Raw genomic sequence first — 22,153 nt, 5'->3', positions numbered from 1 at the left:
GTTTTTATATGCAACTGACCCGGTGATTTCATATTTAACCAGAAACTTTGTCCTTGGCAGAGCGGGTATGAGCACACAGTGATGTCTGCGTGTTTATGTTCCACATGTTGTATTCATTTTCATATTTTCTCACCTCCTCAATCAGCTGATAATTAAGGCCTTAAAAAATGCCAAAAGTCAGTCCAACAAGGCACATAGATCTTGAGAAATTATTATGGTTGTGAAATTCTCTGTATTTTGGCTTAGTGTCACTTCCTTTGTGTAGTTAAGTTGTTTCCTGATTTATTTTGAAGTTTCTGTTGGTACTTTTCTTTACATTTTGTTACTCCTGAGTGCTATGTTTTATTATCAAACCTGCAAAAAATGAGACAAAATTATTCTAATGCTTGGGTGCCGTGCAAAATTTTAGTTGGTTCCACCAAATCTCACTCCAAGGATTATTGAAAATTTGGCAGCCCTGCTAACAGATAAAAAAATCTCTTCAGATTTAGAAAATACTTAAGCAGAAATATACAGCTGTTAATAAAAGAAATTAAGTTGACAGGAGAAAAAAAAACATGAAATATCTTTTGTTCAAACAGAAAGTCAAAATAATGCAAGAATCACGTCCCCCACCCCCCGGATCACTCTTAATTTTCCAACTCTTTTGTTTCAGGATTTGGTGTTACATTTAATTCTTCAAGGATTTCCTGATATAACAAAGTGATCCTCTGGACTTGATCCTGACTGTTTATCAGAATTAAGACACTTGTGTTTTATCATGTCATTAATTGCTTAATGAAATTTTAACTAAATAAAACAAAGATCTTTGTGTTGAGACACAGTTTAAAATAAAACTACAAAAACACTGCAACTTGTTGCAAATATCCAACACAAGAGGGCGCTGCTCCATCTGTTGTCTGCCTGCTGGTTTGATCTGTTTGTGAATGGGTAAAGGCAGAGGTCAGAGTTCCTCGTAAATCTGCAGAGCGGGATTCTCTTCAGTGATTTCCTGTTACATAATGATAGTTGCATGAAAATCTCTTAGCATTTGGTCTTATTTTAGAAGAGAGTGTCAGAAATGTCATGTTATGAACAGCACTTTGGCTTAAATTAAGCATTTCCACAGCTTCATGTTAAAAGTAAATGACTTAATTACACACAGACCTTTTGTAATCACACCGTTGAACTAATTGCTTGGCTGTGTGTGAGTGTGAGTGGACAAGTGTAATTTTACTGCAGTCTGATGGGGCGCAGCCTCTGCATTACTCTGTCAGTGTTAGCCAGATCTAACCACAAAGCTGGAATGTGGAAACACATACATTAGGCAAACTGACTGCCATGTGCAAAATCGTAACAGATGGCGAGCAATTATGAAAAGTGTGATAACATCAGGGTGTATAATTGGTGCGCTGGGAACCAGAAATGGGTCTGTGCAAAGAAAAACTTAATTGATGTTATGTATTTATTAATGTGCAAGAAGACCGAACATTTTCTAATCAGGCTGTGTTGACATCAAAGAGATGGGATTTTTTTTAAACTCTTTTTGGCCTTTGATCTTTTTTATGGAGGTTAAAATCGATCAGAAATACTCAGAAATTTAAGAAAACAAATCTAAGATCAATTTTTTCCATTTGGATATTTAACCATCTGAAGAGCAGTCAGCCCAGAGAACCTTTTTTTTAGTGCAAACATGCTGGGAGTAAATCACAAAGCATCAGTTCATGTTTTCTTTTATTCTTTTTCAGGTTATGAAAACATGACAACACACACACACATTCCTACATGCGTGAGCCTGGCATGGCTTTGGATCGTCCCTCTCGCTGACAGATGGATGGGGTTAATATCATAATTAAGCACCTTGACCGACAGTTCCTGTTTACCGCTTGGTTGCTAGGCAGTGACATCAGCTGATCCCTCCCTCTTTCTCCTCTAATCCCTTCCCTCTCCCTCGCACACACACCAGTCTCTCTTCTCCCTCTCTCTCTCAGATAGGCGGCGCAGACGTGGGCAGAGTGTGGGGGTATAGGGAGAGCAGAGAGCAGGAGAGTAGGTAGTAGAGTGTGTGAGGCTGGCAGACAACATGGTCTGGGTCTGAGGACAGCTCTGGGAGACGAAGCAGCAGCCTCAGGAACTCCATGTAGACCAGTGTGGTGACAGCCACAGCTCACCTGGATCTGTCCACTCGTCAGCACTCACCCAGGACTACAAGCACCTTCTTCAAAGAAGCAACAGGAGGTGGACACGCCGGGTGGGTCTGTTTACATTTCTTTTTTTCTTTTTTTTTTTTCTTTTCAGTTTCTTTGGTTTGGGGAGAAGGCTCCGGGCTGGACCGCATGCATGACACAACGCAAAAGCGAGAAACCCACCATCAGCATCCAGGAGCACATGGCCATTGACGTGTGCCCTGGCCCCATCCAGCCCATCAAGCAGATCTCTGACTACTTCCCACGTTACCCGCGGGGCCTCCCACCTGCTGCGCCCCACCAGGTGGGCCACGCCGGGCCCCTGCGCTCTGCCCTTGCCACCTCCTCGGCAGCTGCCTCCACCAACGCTGATGCTGAAAGTGACCGCCCCAATGAGGACAACCCTGACCGGGCGTGTGCTGGAGCCTCCGCCTCCATCAGGAGGGACGAGGAGCCTGATGTGGAGGGATACGACTCAGATGACTCCAGTAAGTGATGATTTACTACTCCAGTTTGCCTACATGTGTGTTTGTTTGTCCTTTTCCTTTCTCTTCTTACTGCATCTCCATTTCTGCCACGGTTGCCAGGCATCCCTCCAGCCTTGTGGCTTTGTGGCTTTATCTGTCACCTTTTCTTCTCTCGTCTCCCCTCAGCCATCTATCTCCCATCGCCTGGTTGGCGTCTCTGCTGCAGCTAACTCTTTCCCTCTCAGTCGAAAGACAGCCAACTGTTGATGCTGCTGCAAAGACTCCCCCCTCCTCCTATTTCTCCTGCTGCTGCTCAGCTCTCCTTTAACTGAAAGAATGATGCGTGTGATGATGCGGTCAACCATATTACGAATGCAATCTTAAAACTGCTCCTGTCTACAGTCTGCTTGGCCCATACTGTCTTACCGTGTTTTATGATTCATGCTTTCTTGGTGAAGCCTCAAATTAGTCGCAATTTTTGTGCCTATAGTGGAGTGCCTTTGCAAGGTTGTCCACGTACAGTACTGACTATGACAGGCAAGTTCCAGTTGTACGATCACATCGTCTGAGCTGATTTTTGTGTGTTTCCAAAGCATAAAGATGTGTCTTAATGCCCGTCTCCATCACAGAGGGGAGGCTCCTTTGAGAAAGCTTCTGCTAAATGTCATTCCTTAAATCTATCAGGACTGAGGGACTGAATAATTATGGAAATCATTAGTGGCACTCCCGCAAAACCATTTTCACTTCCAGTGAACATCTCTACAAAAACAGTCAGAGAACAGTCAGCACCAGTTGCTGCAGAAACCTCAAGATCTGTCTGATAAATCCAGCCCAGTGGATTTGAATAACATGTTGCCGTCACAAAAACAGAACAAATTCTTTTCAGCCTGCTCACAGCAAACACCAACAGTGCTTACTGGACACTGAAGTGTCCTCTGCCCAAGAGACTTGTGATCGCAGGTTAATGTGTGACAGCAGTGCAGCTTCTGTAAGAGTTAATCCATGCAGAGTGGCATGCTGAAGGGGGGTTAGGCCATCTCTAATCCAGAACTGGACAGGAGGCCTGGGGTGTGGGGGAGGATGGTACAGAGCAGCGAAAGCAGGTCCTGTCTGGCAGATGTTGCTTTATGATCCTCGCCTGGCAGCACGATTTCACTCAGTAAGAAAGTAAAAAACAAACAAACAAACAAACAAACAAACAAAAAAAAACAGATTCTTCAAATCTTTGAGGGCAATCCTTTAAAAGTGGTTCTCAGTGACTTTCTGAGGGTGTTTTCTCATGTGTTTGTAGCAACTACTACATATAATTTTAAAAATATTTTGATGTGTTGGAGTTAATATTTTGTAGGCATTTGTGAGCTTACAATATGATAAATTCCTTAAGTCTTTACATTTAGCCATGTACATTCAAATCCAGAAGTTAAAACCATGAACATCAAACAATAAAGCTTCTTCTCCTGGCATTGTTGAAAGTTAAGGTAGAAAAGTGAAGTTCATTTAACACTGGCTCCTATTATAATTGAATACACTGAGACATCTTAATGACTGGTAGCAGTAAAAGGGCCTTTCTAAAAGAAAAGCTCAATCTACATCAGAAAAAGCATTTTCCAGATCCTCTAAAGGCTTATGATTATTTCCTACTGACAGTCGAATTCTGGAAACTAAGCTTAGCTGTTTCGTTGTTCTTTAATTGGAAATCTGAGAATCATGCCGACCCTATGCAGTGATCGACCTGATGGTACAGTGACATAAACGTAAGCAAGCTTTAAAACTTTTACCAAAATGAGCAGCATTATTTTCACATGTGCCGTTCATCATCCAGTGACAGTGAAGATGATACTGCTAGGTTTCTTGGAAAGAGAATCTATGGGACGAGAGCAGGGACTATGTTGGTTACCGTTAACAAACAAAATGGTCTTATGGTTTTAACTGAAGCATACAAAGGTCTCAAGGATTTTCATGTACAGACTGACCCTTAAACATCTGGCTAGAGTACATGTTTGTACATTGTAACTCTATGCTCCCTGGTAGGATTTGCAGTTTCATTTTTTAGGACAACAGAACCATGCCCATCTATCCAAGCTCCAGGAAATAGCCTTGTCCCTAGGAGGTTGTGTTGTGCATGTTTATTCATGAGGATTTTGTGCACAATATCATAAAAGCTTTCAATTCTGAGATGATGGAAAATGATTTTCTGTTGGCTTGGGTTAGCAACATTTGATATACTTGCACTTAAACAATCGCCCACAGTAGGAGATTGGAGGGGTGGTGAGGGAGTAAGTTGTAGGATTTTTCTCTTTCAGGCTGAAATTCATGTCCATTCGGTCCCTTATTCGGTCGCTCTTTGCCACCATTACTTTGAGGATTATTTTTAGGCTTTTGGTGTTGTTACACCAAAAAAATTGGTTTCACACTGAACCCTACTTATTTCCTGTCACCACCTACATGATCCCTTTAACATAACACCATGGCTCACTTTATTCAAACTTAATTTGCTGTGTCTAATCCACCTACTAAGAGATGGTTTAAACATACAAGTGGCAGTCTGTATCAATCCATGAAAGTACATAAGTCCAGTCTGAAAAAGTTTGCTACGAAAGCATCCTTTGTTTTGTAACCAGATCGTACAAAATATGTTAAAATGAAAAATAAAAATGTAAGACACATGAATTCCTTCACTCAAATGAGGTTGTAAAAGACCTGGAAATGTCCATTATTGAAGGGCTAGGAGGTGGTTGTGGTGGTGCCCATACCATCTAATTTCCAACTCGGTTTGATCCATCAGTGTGTAAAAATACTTGGTAGTTGGTGATCACCAGCCCTGGGGATGCAGAGCACATGCTTTGCAAGTATTTGCTCCCGGGTTCAATCCACGGGGCATGAGCCAGCTCTCTCTGAGGGCCAGTCCCAAGTCTGAATAAATGCAGAGGGTTGCGTCCGGAAGGGCATTCGATGTAAAACATGTGCCAAATGTATGTGCGAAAATATTAACTCCTACAATGTCCGTACTGGGTCAGATAGAAGGGATGATTTGCTGTAGCGACCCCTGCGGGAGAAAAAGCTGAAAGGAAAGAAGTTGGTGATCACCAGTCATGGCTAAACTTTCTGAGGTGTGAGCTAACACCACCAAATGTAATCAAAATGAAAAGGGTAGCCTCACAGAATGCTTATAAACACGCTTCAGCAGCTACATTTCAAAGTTTCCACATTTGAGTTGGTTTCCTTCTACAGTGTTGATGGAGGATAGTAGAGTTGCAACAACAAACCCAGATAGACAATTATCTCAGTGTCTCAGAGTTTTGCTCCAGGAGAGCTGAGTTAACGTTTGCGCTTCAACTAGGTGCTAATAGTTGCTCATAAACTAGCCCAAGGTTCCCCTCAAAGTGAACGCTGTCCTGACAACCACAGATCACTGATTATGTAAATCTTATATTTGACATTGTTATCTGCAGAGAGACCATGCTTTTAACTAAAGTTATGCATCATTACACTTGATATATGATCGCTGATCCTAGCTCTCTGTTCAGCTATGCGATGATAGTCATGCCTCTCCTCCTTGCATGTACTGTATGTGTTCTTAGAACAACATTTTTTGAAGAACAGGTCATGACACAATAAAATCAGTGGTTGCATGTCAAATAATGTTATCAGTTCATATAAACAGATAAAGTGCAGCATATAAAAAGCAGCAGAGTCAATGTAGATATGAAGTCGGTACATTAAAAACAGCTGAAGAAACAGTGAACTGATGGGGAGCCATGAGTGTGTCTGAGATTATGAACAAAAGATATATGTGGATAGTATGCTTTAGTTCTGCAGATTATTAGTTACTAGTTCTACTACTCAAGAGCCAAGAGTGGTTTGTTTGTGTTTGTGAAATAATTGCTGATTATTAAAACACTGATTAGATGTTAATTTAGAAATTATTTTCCTCCCACACTCAAAAATAAACTAGAAGCACTCAGAGAGCGCAGACCTCCGCCAAGCCATTGTAATTTATTTTTTGCCAATGATTGTGGGCATTATTTTTTTGTGTTACATGCTCTAATGGCAAAATTATCCCCATCTACCAATAGTAAAGAATCCTTTAAAACTTCCTGGATCCAGGTGGTGATCTGGATCACCCCCAAAATGTAATCACTTGTTTTTTTTTTCCATTTCTGAGATTTCCTAAAAATGTAATCAAAATCCATCCATAACTTTTTAAGTTATGTTACTAACAGACAGACTGACAAACCAACACCACCTTAGTGGACGTAAATATCTTGTGGCCCCCTGGCAGTCCCACGGTTCCATAATATAACTGGCAAAAAATAGAATTTCTTCCATCTGCCAGCAACGGGGAAAGAGTTTGAGCTGGTGGAATCCAGTCAAAATGTCAGATATTTTATTTGGAACCTTTCTTCCAAATAAAATGCTGACATAACAGAAAAGATAGTTTTAACCTGTAATGACTGTGAGATTAAAAAATGTAGTTTTATGGATGTCAATGAGGCTCTTTTCACTTCAAAGGTCCTCACAGGGAGTATCAGACTTTACATAAAAAATATTAGTGCAACCAAATCAATTTAGCTGCTAATGTTTAACATATTCAAGACTAATCACAACCAAAGCTTCTTCTCGTTAATATTTATTAGGTAGAAAACATTGTTTTGGGCTTTTTTTAATGAATAATTAATAATTCAAATAAATAAATTAGTTCGTATTCAAAGGATTAAAATCGCAAAAAAAATTGTTTGGTAGTTTTTTAACAGTTATGAAGTTGTTTAAATGATTAAATAAAAGCAGAAAAACATCAATAGTTTAATGATTTTATACTAGTTTTTTTTTTTTTTTGACACAACATAAAAAATCTGAAAGCATTCAATCTATTATGTTGATAATTTGAACCAAGATTCTAATAAACAATACCCATCTCCTTTCTCTATATTAAATGTAACACAATTAAATGTTTGCGCCTTCTAATAATAAATAACGCAATCTTTCAAATAATTAAAATACTATTTAAAGGATTGAAATCCTCAAAATTAAATGAAATGTTTGGTAGTTTTGAGCAGGCTGTAGTTGAAGGCAGGAAAAAATATTAAGATATTTACATCAGGGACATTTTTGACCTCAAAAGGTCAACAGATGGCGTAAAATGCATCAACATAGTGTGAAAGACATGGCAGAAAGACTGCATTTTCAAAAACATGACCAAAAAAAGAGAGTTATTTCAAAAGTAATGCTGTAACAAAGCCAACATGATCTCCAAAACAATATAGAAAAATGACTGAGGAGAGCATAAGGATTAATGTAATAATGATAAATACAAAATAAATGATGTGAGACTCCATGTGAGGATGGGCTGGCAAATAGACTGAAGATCAGTCTCCCTGCTGGTTCATGCAAACATCAAAGCACAGCTCCTCTCCATCCTTCTTGCTAATAATCCTTTAAGCAGAAACATCTGTCAGAGCATCATCTCAGTGATACTGCAATCACCTGAAGCTGTCAGTGAGGACAAAGGAATGGGGTTTACAAGAGATAAATAAACAATCAAAGTATGAATCATCTTGTCTCTTGCCAGCCCAAATCACTGTCCAATGAAGGCAGCAAAATAAATAAATAAATATCATATGTCATATTTAAAAAGTCAGATTTACTTTTGAAAACATGAGGTTGAATAAACTAGTACACTTAAATTGAATTATTTTAAATAAGATGTGTGTTAAAATCACATTACATACCGACCTAAAACTCTGCGTTTCAGACCCGTTTCATAACACAGTGACATTTATTATATACATTTCTGAGCCATCTCAGTCCACCAGCATCCTGAGAAACCAAACATCTTTTTCTTCCAGGACGCTGCTTGATGCTGCAGCTGAGTTTCATTTTACGCACCACATTACACGCTAGCAAGAGGATATAAACACACCGGCCGTTGTGAGTGCACACCGTGGCTGATTCAGCAAAGAAACCCAAGAGGATGTCACGATTATAGATTTTCTTGGTGTGATTATTGTCAAAGAAATAATCACGATTATCACGATTCTTCTGCGTTTTTTCATTTCCCAACACTGTAAATGTGTAAAACCACTTGAACACTCCTTATGGGTCTCTAACTTTAATTTACTTTTACTAAATTATCTTTTGATGCCAACATAACAAAATAATCTTGAAACAAAGTAAAGTAACCAAGAAGTCTCATTCCAACTAAATACCCTCTGTTAAATAAACCAATGTATAAATTAAATGTATAAATAGTGAATGACACAATAACATTTAATTTAATAATAGTCAGTGGTGGGTAATGAAGACAGACCACATTGTCTCAGTATATCACCATCTGACAGTATGAAACCAAACAAGTAAGAACACTACTTGGGGCGTATCATTCTTAACACAAATAAAAGCCTGTTGATTACTTTAGAAATAAACTACTCACAACTCTTATATACAGTAGCAGAATTGTTGTAGTAAAGCAGCATTTGTCTCACTGAAAGCTCAACTCACCTGAAGTAGATTGCAGAGTTACCTGGTTTAAGATGCCTCACACTGTAGCAGAATGATTGATAAATCCTTCTACCACTGACATGGTTTTAACTATAACGAAGAAGTCACCAATAAACTAAAGACTACTTTGTGGCACGTTTCTTAGTACAGTTCTTTGTAAGCATCGGAGTGCATGTAGTAGGGAGGGGGGCTTGACATTATTGTTGTCAATAAAGAGGGGGCTCTGCAGAAAATGTTAGGGAACCACTGCGTTAGATAAACATTAATGTCATTTAACTGAACTAATGGACATTTACCTTTAACATAAAAAGCTGCTGGTTATCCTGCAGGCGTTGTAAGTCTTTTTTTGGCCCACAAAATCCTTTCTTTTACCAAAATGAAAAATTTACAAATTATAAAAACAGTATAGGTGTTTTATTTTATAACAATTAGGTAATAATATGTTGTTTACAGCTTAAAAAACACATTTTAGGGTTAAGTAATCATGACATCCCTACGGACATTCTTAGAGGAAGAGAGGAAAAGAAAGAAAGAAAGCAACAGAGCAAGAGATAAGAGTCAAGATGAGGCTTTTACTGGCCGGAAAGATGTCACAGTACAGGTAGGATGCAATATGGATGCTGGATATACCGTCGACAGGGTGGGTCACTGAGAAAATCTGTAAAACTTTTGTAGTTCATCTTTAAAATGATGATGGGGGTGTTGCAGGGAGGGGGGTTGGAGCATAATCTAGTAAACTGCTATTTAAAGACAAGACGTTAGAGGTGATTTATTGTATCAAACTTTGTACTTTTAGTTCAGTTGCTTAATAATAGTCTAAATTATCTAGCGATTTATAAGTTACTTTATTTTTTGTTTACCAACAATTCACAACAAATGCCCAAAGTACCTGATGGCCAGTTCGTAACAAAATCAGTAATGTCAGTACCAGGTTCACCTCTTTTGGCTGTTTGTGTTGTACCAGAACTGGACAGTCCTCTGGTGGAAAAATGGACCACAACACAAAGAAACTATTACAGCCTCTGTATGGGCTTATGATTAAAAGAGAAACATCTGACCTTTTTCTCTCTGGCAACAAAAGCTGCTGTAATTATTCTCCATGCTCCTGTGCAGAAAAAAACATCAACAAAAAAATCTGTTTAATATTTTAATACTTGAATACTTGAGGGAGATCTGAAACCAGGGAACAATATGTCAGATTTGCAGCCACAACACAAGCCTATAAGAATAAAAATAAGAAGGCAGAGTTAATAGAAGTTCCCAGCTTGGCTTGTGTGTTTCCAGCATGCAGTGTTGGTAACATTTACCACTCTCGCTGTGAGGCTGATCTGAGCATTCTTGGACTCCTGCATATGAATCTCACCGTGAGGTGAAGTAATTTCTACCTCCTGGCATTGAATCAAGCAGCATTGTGGTAAAATTCTGTTTGAATTTGATTGGCTCTCAAACAATTTGAAGTTTGGAATGCAAGTTTCCCCCCATTGTTGCACAAAAACAAGCTATGAGAAGGGACACTTTCCTTTCTGTTTGTGATTTAAAAGAACCAGCGCTGCCCCAAATTGGTTCTTCATGGTCCTGTGGGATGTGATCCAGTATCTGCATGTCTCCTCGGGGGGATGAGTGGAGGAGGGTGGCAGCATTCTCCCTTATGAACCAAATCACACAGGGACAGCTGAATCCTTCCTAAGAACCTGCTGGCTAATCAGCATAACAGCAACATTTTCTAATTGATTGTGACTCAATCTTGATTTTAATTGAAACGGAAAAGTGCATCACCCACCAAGTGGCCCAGCCCCCCTACAAAGAGTGGTAATCAAAACCGTTTGGACATCACGATCTCTGCCACATTCATTAATGAATGTTTGTAGTGCGTGTTGAGGGCCACATGCCCGCCGAGGCCCAGAGAAAAAACCTCAGTGACCCACATGACGGACTCGGCTCTTGTGTTTTTGAGAGATAAGCCTGGGAGCCACATGTGCTGGAAGGACTGGGGTCTCTTTGCATGAACTGGGCCGCAGCGTTTACTTGTGGTTGTCAGCTGGAGAAAACAAAAGAAAGTGATCGGTCCTTGAAACAACACAAAATCTGCAGCTGGATTTCATAATCACGTTAAATATATTTGATTCATTTTACATTATTTACAGAATTTTATTTGCAGAATTTGCTCAATTCAGTTTCATAAAATTAAAATTGTTTTCATGTGTTCAGATGTTTATTTTCACGTAGATTCACGTAAAATCAGACTAAAGATATTTTCTTTACAATGATTGTGGTCACATTATAAAACCACATAAATGGCCACTTGTAGTCTCCAAACCTTGTTAAAATTAAAATTAAAATATTTTTAACCTTTTTGAAATATATTGTTCCAGAATAACTTAGTGTTCTACAGTCATTTAGCAGTGTAAGAAAACTCATATATATCATCATAATGTTTATTATATTATGTTGTGACTTAATGTGTGATTCATTATTATACTTTGGACTAATAATAATTACCAATCATTATTTTTTCAAGTATCAAGATTTAGAAATGTATATACAGAAGCAATATTTTTGCATGGGTGTGCTGGTTTATGCTTGGAACCAAAGGTCGAGCCATGGATGAACAGACGTGATTGGACAAGAAAGAAGACCACTTGACTCTCAGTGTCTTATCTTTGAAAATGCTGAAACCTGAAATTGTGTAATTCTGAATTATTTGATGTTTGCAGGAGGGACTTTGTGAACCTCTCTATATGATACCTTGTGATCTGTAAACCAATCCAGTGTGTGTACCATACTTGTATGGTGTGCATACTCCTTGCAAGTACAATTATATACACTGAGTACTAATGCTCTGTCTTTCTTGTGCTGAAGGTTTAGCTTTGCAGTGCTTGGTGTTGGAAAGAATTTTCCTAACAGTATTAAGAAATTTATTTTATTCTTGTCACTCATCAATTCTTATTGTTTACAAGTTTATTTAATCTTGTTTTTACTTTTTAACTCCAGTGTTTTCCTCCTGGGGATCCTTTACACCGATAGCTCTACCTGATCTGTCTGCAAGGTTGTTGCCATGGTGACTGCCCTTGTCTGGGTGGCTGGGGGTCCAGCATTGCAGCATGTGGCTGTGATGTGGACCCTGGCCTGCCCTGACCTGGGTGGTTGATGTGGTGGCACCCTCTGTGGTCATGGGTGGGCTGGCTTCCGGTGTGACTGGATCCCCAAGATACCGTTTCTTGACAGCAGCATCAAGCCAGACGTTTTCATTTTATTGACATTTTTATACTTATTTTCAGTTAAGAGACAGTAACTAGGGATGGAGTTCATGTTTGTACAGAATGGGGTATGGGCGGTGGGGGGAGTGTACATGCGCTTCGTCTGGATGTGCGTGAGTGTGTGTGTGATTGTGTGTGAAAGAGACTACTATGAGGTGTGTTTTAATTTTTATTATATACTATGGGGTGTGAAGGCTTTTAAATTTTGTTAATTGGTTTTATTTATTTTATTATGTAAAGAACTTTGTGTTGCTTTGTGCATTAAAAGTGCTTTATAAATAAAATTTGGTCTGATTTGAAATGTGGCCCGTAGCTGTTTAGCTGTTTGCTGTATTTCATGTTTTTAGACTTTTTCTGTTGAAAAGAAGGATTATATTGGCCAGAAATGGTCCACCAGTCACTGATTTTTAGAGAAACCCAGGTCTAGTGATTACTTGAAGAAAGTGTGCCAATGAATTCTAAGTATTTAAATATCTAGTTAAAAGTTGAAATAATCAAGTGATATCCTGAATCCAGGTTGTGTGAACCATTGTAGACATAACTACTGTGCATTCGCCGTGTCCTAATACAAAACATGTAATTAGAAAGATAGAAAAGTTAAAATTAGTAGAGGAAAGAGAAAGTAAAAAATCCCCTTCTCAAACCATGTTCCCTTCGATTTAACCTCAGCTGTTGGTATGATTAAAAAGGGGGTATTTACACTATTTACCATGCAGTCATAAGTTTTCCTTTAACCCTCAGAAACCTTTGCATCACTTTATGGTTAATACTTTTCTCAAAACCCTGTTGCACACAACGTGAAACTTGTCTTCTGCTCCCTGGTGGTACAACAATTTATTAATGAATGGTTTAATAAAAAGTAAGTATACAGAAATGATTGTTAATTTTTTTCCTTTTACATTTTGTTAAAGGGTCATATGAAGACTTCAGATGAAAAAAAAAATAGAATTTTCCCCCATTTTTCCTGGGTTAGTGTTTAAAGTCAAAGAGGACTACAAAGTCCTTGCCTAATGTTCCAACTTTTGTTGGAAATGCAGTTTCAGTCTGACTTTGCAGTCTTAAAAGTTCAGCAGTTTCTGGAGTTCTGCCATGTTGAGCTTTGTAGTTAATTAAAGGAATTAAAGAACTAATTCTAAAACAATCTAGGAGCCCAAATGATGAGGCCAAAAACCGAGGTAATTTCCCAGTTGCCCAGTGAGAACATATTCAGGAAAACTTCGATAGTGTCTGGAAAAGAAATGAAAGCACATTAGTTAGATGTCAGAGAGGAATTATCTAAAACTTCCTCACCACCATCACAGTTTAGATTTGCTTGTTTTCTCCTCCATTTTCTCTATAAGTGCTAAATTAGGGACTAAGTTAAGAATAGACACCATAATTATTCACACGTCCACAGCAGAGCAGTTGCTCAGATATGGACCGTCAAATCTTAGCATACTGCAGAGAGCTAAAAATCACAAGCAACTAACAAACCATTATCAGTGCCACTCAAGGTGAGAGACAAATCTCAAAAGTAGCTGCTATTTAGCAAACACTTTAGCAGTAATGTGTAAACGCTTCTTCTATCAGAGCGAGGGGATAATCTCCTTACACTCTGTGTACTCCTTTAAGGACAAAAGAAAAGGAAGCGCTGAGCCATCTGTTGCCTCTGCCAGACCAGATCCATTTCCAGACCTTCATATAACAGCAGGCTGCAACCATTCGCTCGAAAATATCCCTCAAGCCTCATAATGCTCAGTTCAATGTAAAGAGTGATTTCAGTGCTGCCATGCCCTGCACAGTAGAATCCTATTAAGAGTCTATCTGCCAGCTGTCATGTAGTAGTAACGACTGGCTATGGTGTCCCATGTTTTCCTGTGACTAACCCAACACTAAGAAAGTGAGCCAGATTCCAGCCTGGTCACATTATGGCTTATTATTACTGGTTCTGCCTCTAAACAGGAGCAACTGAGTGTCTTAAGTTGGCAGCCTCATCAGATACAAACTCTGCCTCTGCCCTCTCTTTATCCTCCGAAGCACTTTATGTAATGATAATGCCAGCTATTAAACAGATCCATTTGACATCCAGGGGTGTCATCGGCAGGGAAAGTTGTTTTGCTTTAGTTTGTCACACTTTGCTTGTGCAGAGATGCATGCAAGTACATTTAAATGTTGGGCTTTTAAAGGCTCTTTAACATGTAGAATCCACCTGTTTTCATGCAGCAGAATGGGTCCCAGAGGAGCGCTTCATCCTCCTTACTGAGCTGCAAAAAGACCCACTCCATTCACCAAAATTAAGTCCCCAAGCCTCATCTTGTCTCTGCCCACGCAAAGTGATGAATCAAAAACAGAACTGCACTTAGTGGGCACTCTGTCCACCGAGAGCTCAGCACACTAGTGTTCACGCTTTAATATCCTTTGGCCCAAAGCATGAGTGTGCCGTGTTGCGTTTAATGAGGCACATTAGGGATCCCCGAGTAGGCAAGTTCAAAGCTTTCAAATTCCTACTTCTGACTGCCAGTTGCAATTAAGGGCAAAGTTTCTGAGTGCTCTTGAAGATCATATTAACAGAGAGTTTTAGTAAAAAGCTATTACTGCACAGATGTCAAGAAACCAGGGGGGTCAGATTTACTAAAGCAGGCAAATTAGTGAGCTGATCTTCCAGTGTCATGTTGATGTGTGAATGCAGATAGAAGCAGCTCATTCCAGTATTGATCACTGTAGGTTTAGTGCAGTGAAAAATATGAAGCATGACCCAATCTTCAGTTTAACTACATTTAAATGTTTTAAATGGTTCAGCATCACAGAGCACACAGCACATAAGAGTGGGGTGATTATTGTCACTGAAGTATAACGTGCAGTGATAAGACTAAGGGAAACATTTTGAACTTGTCTAATAACCAGCTATCATATTATCTGTGATCGGCTGACGTTCCAGAAAATGAAAGCATGTGCATATTAACCCTTAAAAGTCTGCTAGATCACTGGTGAGTGCCTTCACATTGTCAAGAATTTCTCAGCAACAGTAGTCTGGGGGACAGTCTGTGGGGTAAAATGTGATGGATAGCTTACCCTTTAGGTGATCTAAGTTTTCTAGGCGTTTATATCCTGTCCAGGAGGTTTACAGTCGAGCTACGAAATGTGGTGTTTTTTCTGACTACATGAGTGATCCATGATAACGGCATTATTTATTACATTCTCATCATAAAAAAGATCACTATCACTACTATGTTGCTAAGTGTCCTCTATTTAGACCCGGAAATGATGATTTCCACTAATCAGAGAGCTTAAATTGATGGTAATGTCCAATCAGAAGCAGCCAAAGATCAACAAGTGAGCAGAAAGTTCAATTTTTGCACCATTTGACATCATTTTAGCCTCTTTATCTGACAACTGAGGCTGTCCTGAAAAAAATAAGGTCTGGATGTTGACTGGGATTAAAAGGGTTCAGCTTCTACATGCAGATATACACAAAAAACAAAAAACAAAAAATAGTGAGTCTAAAATTGCTAAAAATGGCTTGGAGTTAAAGAGTTGAACTGTCTACAGCCTGAAATCCTTGCATGACTTCCTGGCCATTTTAAAATTATTTTCATTAGAGACCACTACTGCAGCTGTTAAAGCCATGATCATAGTTTAGAGCAGGGGTGTCCATACTTTTTGCCTCCAAGGGCCAAAGTGAAAATCTACCAGTGAGCCGTGGGCCAAACACAGCGATTTTAAGACCTCAGGCACTAAATTCTAAACAAATATTGTCCAAAATTTCATCTACAACACACAATGCATGGGATTGGGAAAATGTAGGAGACAAACTAATGTTTTGACAACTCTCGGAAACATTCTGGTCCACAATCCAGACCACTTTGTGACAGTAATGCACCAATTTGTTTTTGCCAAAAAATATAAAGAAGAAGAAGAACTGCGAAACAGAGATCAGGGTTTACTGAACGCATCAAAAGGAGAAAGAAAAAGAGAGATATGGAGAAACAGGTAACTGGAATGAAAGAGGGCAGATAGTTTGCTTGGTTTAACAGTAAATGTGTTTCTTATTGCATCTTCCTCACGTCTGTGATGTCATGAGTATAGTCAGTTAAACAGTTATAACTTAATATAATTATAGAAAAAAAAAGCTGCAATCTTTAAACTTGATCATGTTTTAATACTGTCTTTCCCCACACTGCAACTTTATTTCGTGCATTTTATCCATTTTATTTTAGCTTTTTGCTTCTGTTTTTATTTAATTAATTTTAGGTCTTTTATTCTGATTTTTAATGCACTTGTATTGCTTTCTGCACTTTGAATTGTCTTGTACATAAAATGTGCTATACAAAAAAAAATTGCCTTGCCTGAAAGGTGTGTGTATGTGTGTGTGTGTGGGGGGGGGGGGGGGGTATTTCTCCAAAGGGGGGGCATGGTAGAAGAAGTTTGAGAACCACTGCATTAACACCAGGTCGTTTTTTTTTTTTTCTTTTTTTAGCTTTTAGTTCAGCTATAACGTGTTTTTGTTTTTCAAGAGGATTCCCCCTCTGTCCTCTGAGTTCATCATGTTATTCCCAGAGTAGACAATGAACTCCTTTCTTCATCCCACCTCTGCTAGATCAATAACAGGTCTCTGCCCTGCTTCTTTGGACTCCTGGAGGCCACATCTTAGTAACTCAGTCTTTCAGTCTCCTCTCCCGTAGAGGGAAAACAGTGATTTCTACAGTACAGCTCTGCTGTATGTAGGCCTCAGTGTCTGGCCTTAGAGTAGTGAATGCCTGAAAATGCTCACTGAGCTCACCTGGACTAATAGCAGCCAAGCAGAAGGATTTCCTTGTGTAGGTGTATTGTGTTATTGCTTCATTGTTTGCTAAAGTGGATTTGATTTCCTCGGGGGGTAGGGAATGTCTGTCTGGCCAGATGGTCTTAATACAACTATAGGCTTAAAGATTATGTAGCCTGTATATGCAATCTCCTTTGACACTGAAATGTAAAGAGAAATTACATTTTTATATAATCTAATATGGAAAAAAAAGTGAAAAGAGAGAGCAATGCCACAAAATTTGTAGGAAAACAACAGATATGATCCAAACATTACCCCACGCTACTGTATCTTTAAACCACAATGTTCAGATATTTTCTGTTAACAAAGTTTTTCAATATCTCTTTTTTGTTTCAAGGAATTGTATGCAGTAGGAAGCGAGTGCTGAAATACTCATTTTAAAGGCAGTGCAGCAGGCAGCCCTGCCTCTACAGCATCTCCCTGGAGGACCCATCGTTTATGGTGTATCCAACTTTGCAACTTGTTGGTATAATTAGCAAGTTTTTAGACCTTTCTAGTGAATCTTTTTTGTTTGTTTTTCTTAAGTGACTAGCGACAAATTTAGTGACTTTTTCTTGTTGTTATTGGAGACTTTGAGACTGACGTGGAAACACTTATAAGCTGTGTCCCAATTCAGAGTACGTAGGCTATGGAGTGTCCTCTGAAGTCTACGCATTTCGAAGTAGGCTTAACGTTCGTGGAACAGGACAACCTACCTAGCCAACAAGAATTTCCCATAGCAACAACATAGTACGTTGAACCTCTGAAATTACTGTTTGCATGTCATACGACACTTGAGTGGATGTTAACACTTACTGAGTAATAATGTAAAAAAAAAAGAAAAAACAAAACAAACAAAACAAAAAAACGCCAAAAAAACTTAAAAGCTTACAAATATCAAATATTTCCTAAGTTTAATGTCACCATTTAACAAACATGTTTTTATTGCTCTTGATTTTGTCATGTTTCTACCAATGTGTAGTTAAAAAAAAACAAAGTACTCTTCTGAGCTTGGCTGCTCATTAAGAGGCCACGAAGGATGCCTCACCAGCATTCTCCATTTGAGGCCAAATGAATTGCAGATTTGTACGGTGGATTTGGAGGCTCCTTCGAATTGGGGCAGTGCTTGGCGCATCATGATGACGTATGTAGCTGATGAATCCACACTTCGAAGTGTGCAGACCCTGAGCTGGGACACACCTATAGTTTACTCTTCCTAATCAGTCGCAGATACTACTGCAGGCCCCTCCACCATCCAGAAGCGCTCACAAGAGGCTCGTCCTTAGCTGCTGGCTGATCACACTCTGGCTTACAGTCAGATATTAATACCTTTTGATGTAGAATGTAGACGGAAACATCCATCCATCCATTATCTTGACCGCTTATTCCATTTCGGGTCGCGGGTGAGCTGGAGCCTATCCCAGCATTTTAACAGGTGAGAGGCAGGGTACACCATGGACAGGTCACCAGTCTGTCGCAGGGCCAACACAGATAGACAAACAACCATTCACACACACTCTCTCTCCTAGGGAGAATTTAGAGTGTCCAATTAACCTATCATGCATGTCTTTGGACAGTGCGAGGAAGCCGGAGTACCTGGAGAGAACCCACGCATACACGGGGAGAACATGCAAACTCCACACAGAAAGGCCACCGCCCTCAAGGTTTGAACCACCCCCCAGCCAAGATTCGAACCGGCGACCTTCTTGCTGTGAGGCTGCAGTGCTAACCACCACACCACTGTGCAGGTGGTAATAGACGGAAACATTTAAAAGATAATCTTTTTAAATGTTTTTTTTTTTAATTTAGTTTTAAAAAGTAGATATTATTAACAGCTTTGTTCTCTTGTTTATTTGATCTCGTCTCAAGTATTGTGAAGAAAAAGAAATGTAAATAAGTACACGAACTAGTGGTAGAAGTTTTTTTTAGTTTTGTATTTTTGCACCACTGTGAGCAGTCTGAGAACACTGTTCCAGCGTGTATGAAGACTGTATCTCAAGCTTAAGAGGTGTCTTTGGTTTGTGCTCAGGGATTGTTGCTGATCGCCCTCTAGCCTCCATTGAGATGTGGTCACATTCACACATTCACACTCATCTCTGATCACTCCTCATTCTTCATACTCTGCATGCTGACACAGTCACTGAGGTGTCCAGTGGGTTTATACACTAAGAGCTACTTTAGTCCAGTTTTTTGTTTGTTTCTTTTTTCTACTTTCCTTTTTACTTCTCTTCATTATTCTCCTTCTTTTTCTGTACCCTCCGGTCAGGTCCAGCAAAATTACATAAACTCCATAATTCAAAATAAAAAATATAAGAATAAATGAATGAATGAATATATATATATATATATATATATATATATATATGTATAGGAGCCTTATACCCATAAAGCTCATCTTCGCAAAGCAAATATTTGGCACCACACAGCAGCCAGACCATCATTCTGTTGCTACCGTGCTGGACAGGGCAAGTTACAAGAAAAAAAAAAAAAAAAAAAAAAAGCCGGTGCTGTGTCGAGTCCAGTTTCCCTCCGAGATCTGTTCCCTGTGCTTCCCAGTGGTTGCTGTGAGAGCCATTCTTTCTTCTAAACACAGAGGGACGATATCTGACAGTGAATTTCCGTCCACCAGATGTTTTCCCTTTGACTAGTTATGATCCAGGAACTTCTGCACCTGAGTGTGTTAAGTTTGAAATACAGTAACTGTGTTACTGGTTAATACTTTATGTATTAACATTGGAGTATTTATTAATACTGTATGGGTTTCATGGTGATCACATATCTATACTGTTATTGTGAAGGTGGCGGAAGTCCGGTTGCTGGTATTGTGAAGTAAACAGAAGTAGGGTAACTCTGTTTTTCTGAACATGGCATCGGTGAATAAAGTTAACATTCAACTTTAGAAGTGAGTTTTTTGTGTGTAACAGAGTGAACTCTATCGGATGACATGCTTTCATCTGTGTTGTTAAGGCTTTTTGAGATATGGTGCTGATAATATTTGTTTTTTTGTTCATCTCCACTTTGGTCTGGTCTGTACAGAGGATATTGTTCCAGAAGTCTTGCGGTTAGTTCAGATTCATCTTTGCCATCCTAAACCATGCTGCCATGTTCTTTTTAGAGATTCTTTGTCCCTCAATCCTTTTAAGCAAGAATAGCGGCCTGTCTAACAGAGGCCTGGAGAGTCTGATATGCAGCTCTTGGTTTTTTCCCAGTTTCTCTGAGCATTACACCAGTCTGGATTTGGGCAGAACTTCCTGGAAACTCCATTGCTGGGAAGATTATCAGCTGTCTTGAATATTATTCACTTGTAAATAATCTTTGTAGAATGATGGTATATAGTTTGGAAATTATAACCCTTCCCCGATTGATGGGCCACAACAGTTGCTTCTCTAATATCATCCCTGATGTCTTTCCTCCTTGGCATTGCTAAAACACATGACCTGACAAAATGTCTCATGCTGAAGATGATTGATTAATCAGCTGGTCCTAGCTGCTACTGACCCTCTTAATTCCTGTTACTAAGCAGCATCTCAACTTATATTTACTTGTGGAAAGGAAAAATAAGGAGGAGAATTAACCCTACATCAAATCAGTTGTTATGTTATTTTTATGAATTCACATTAAATTAATTTCTTCATTCATGAATTCATTCAAGTGTTTGAGAAAAGTATTAAGATCTTTTTGTGGCCATACGAGGATCAAAACAAGCTACTATCAAAGACATGGGCATGGGTTGTGCACTCTTTGAGCTACTGTTTTCAAGCCACTGCAGTCTAAAAAGGTACCGTATTTGCAGTATCTAAAGGGTGCAGTGAAATCCCCTGGGAGGCGGTTTCACACAGTGATGATGTTTCAAACACAGAAAAAAAGACAGATGTGTCTTCTTGCTTGTAAAAATTCAAATCCCTATAAGTAGTTTTACAGCTGACATCAAATTTCCTCTACGAGCCTCTGTTAGTTCCAGCTCTTCTATATTACGTCTTGAGATTTGTCAGGATGAAGATGAATAGCAGTCGACGTCAGTAGCTCCGTACTTCTACTTGATGTGATTCACAAGAACTTAGAAGTATCCGTGGCAGTGTTGCCTCCTTTTAGACACTCACAAATGTGATGTGGTAATCTAACATAGTCCTGTAAGCCAGTGAGGGGTTTTCCAGTGCTTTATCAGGAGTGTTCAGATCCAAGATGCTGCAGAAAGTTTCTAATGTTTTTTTTTAGTGCTGGGCACGTTAACGCGTTAATCGTGCGTTTTTTTTTTTTGTTTGTTTTTTTTTTGTTTTTTTTTGCTGGCCGCTGGCTTTGATGACAGAAACAACGAGATGTTAACCCCTTAACTCCCTGTAGCGGAGGCTGAAAATTAAAGTTTAGAGAAATTATATGCCAGAAATCTGGATAATGAAGCACTGAAGGTGCATGGATGGAAGTTCTTGTGCATATTGTGAATATTTCTCTCTCCTCACCATCTAGAAGCTGTGAGATTCTAATGCTGCTTTCTGTCTGTTCACCTGATGCTGATATTCATCACATATTGTTCCTTCTGTGTTTAGAAGGAAGCAGCTTCACAGCTTTAAAGTCATCCTGCTGACTTTTTACCTTTTAGCTAGTAAATCCTGAACATTTCATCCTTCATTGTCATAAATATTTGATTTTATAAATATATATGAAGAAATATTTTATCTGAAAATTGCTGCTAAACCTGTTTGTGTTTAGTGCAGGGGTCTGCAACCTTTCCAATCCAAAGAGCCATTTTTCCCTCAGCCAGCTAAATAAAACTACTTTAGAGACGCAAATGTTACAAGACTTTTCAAAAAGGCAAGTTAATATATATTTTTAATGAAGAGCCACCATAGGATGTTTGTTATTTTTGAAGAACCACATTTTTATTTCCATTTTTAAGGTTTTAAAATAAAGAAAAACATAAAACCTTTATAAAAAAAAGAGGATAGACAGACTTTCTGCTAAGGAATGTAGATATTTGTGGAAAATGAT

At 39.0% G+C, this 22,153-nt stretch overlaps 1 protein-coding gene across 1 annotated transcript in view; it reads left to right on the top strand.

Annotated features, from left to right (window-relative positions):
- Positions 1–2,104: 2,104 nt before the first annotated feature.
- doc2b (double C2-like domains, beta) overlaps positions 2,105–22,153 on the top strand; it is a 223,755-nt gene continuing 203,706 nt past the window's right edge. Inside the window, exon 1 of the mRNA XM_042008423.1 lies at positions 2,105–2,653. Coding sequence (XP_041864357.1) covers positions 2,320–2,653 — 334 coding nt within the window. The 5' untranslated portion in view covers positions 2,105–2,319. The remainder of the gene's footprint in view (positions 2,654–22,153) is intronic.

Source organism: Melanotaenia boesemani, chromosome 15 (assembly GCF_017639745.1).
Source record: "Melanotaenia boesemani isolate fMelBoe1 chromosome 15, fMelBoe1.pri, whole genome shotgun sequence".
In the NCBI taxonomy this organism is placed as follows: domain Eukaryota; kingdom Metazoa; phylum Chordata; class Actinopteri; order Atheriniformes; family Melanotaeniidae; genus Melanotaenia; species Melanotaenia boesemani.
This window is presented reverse-complemented; position numbering and strand designations above follow the sequence as displayed.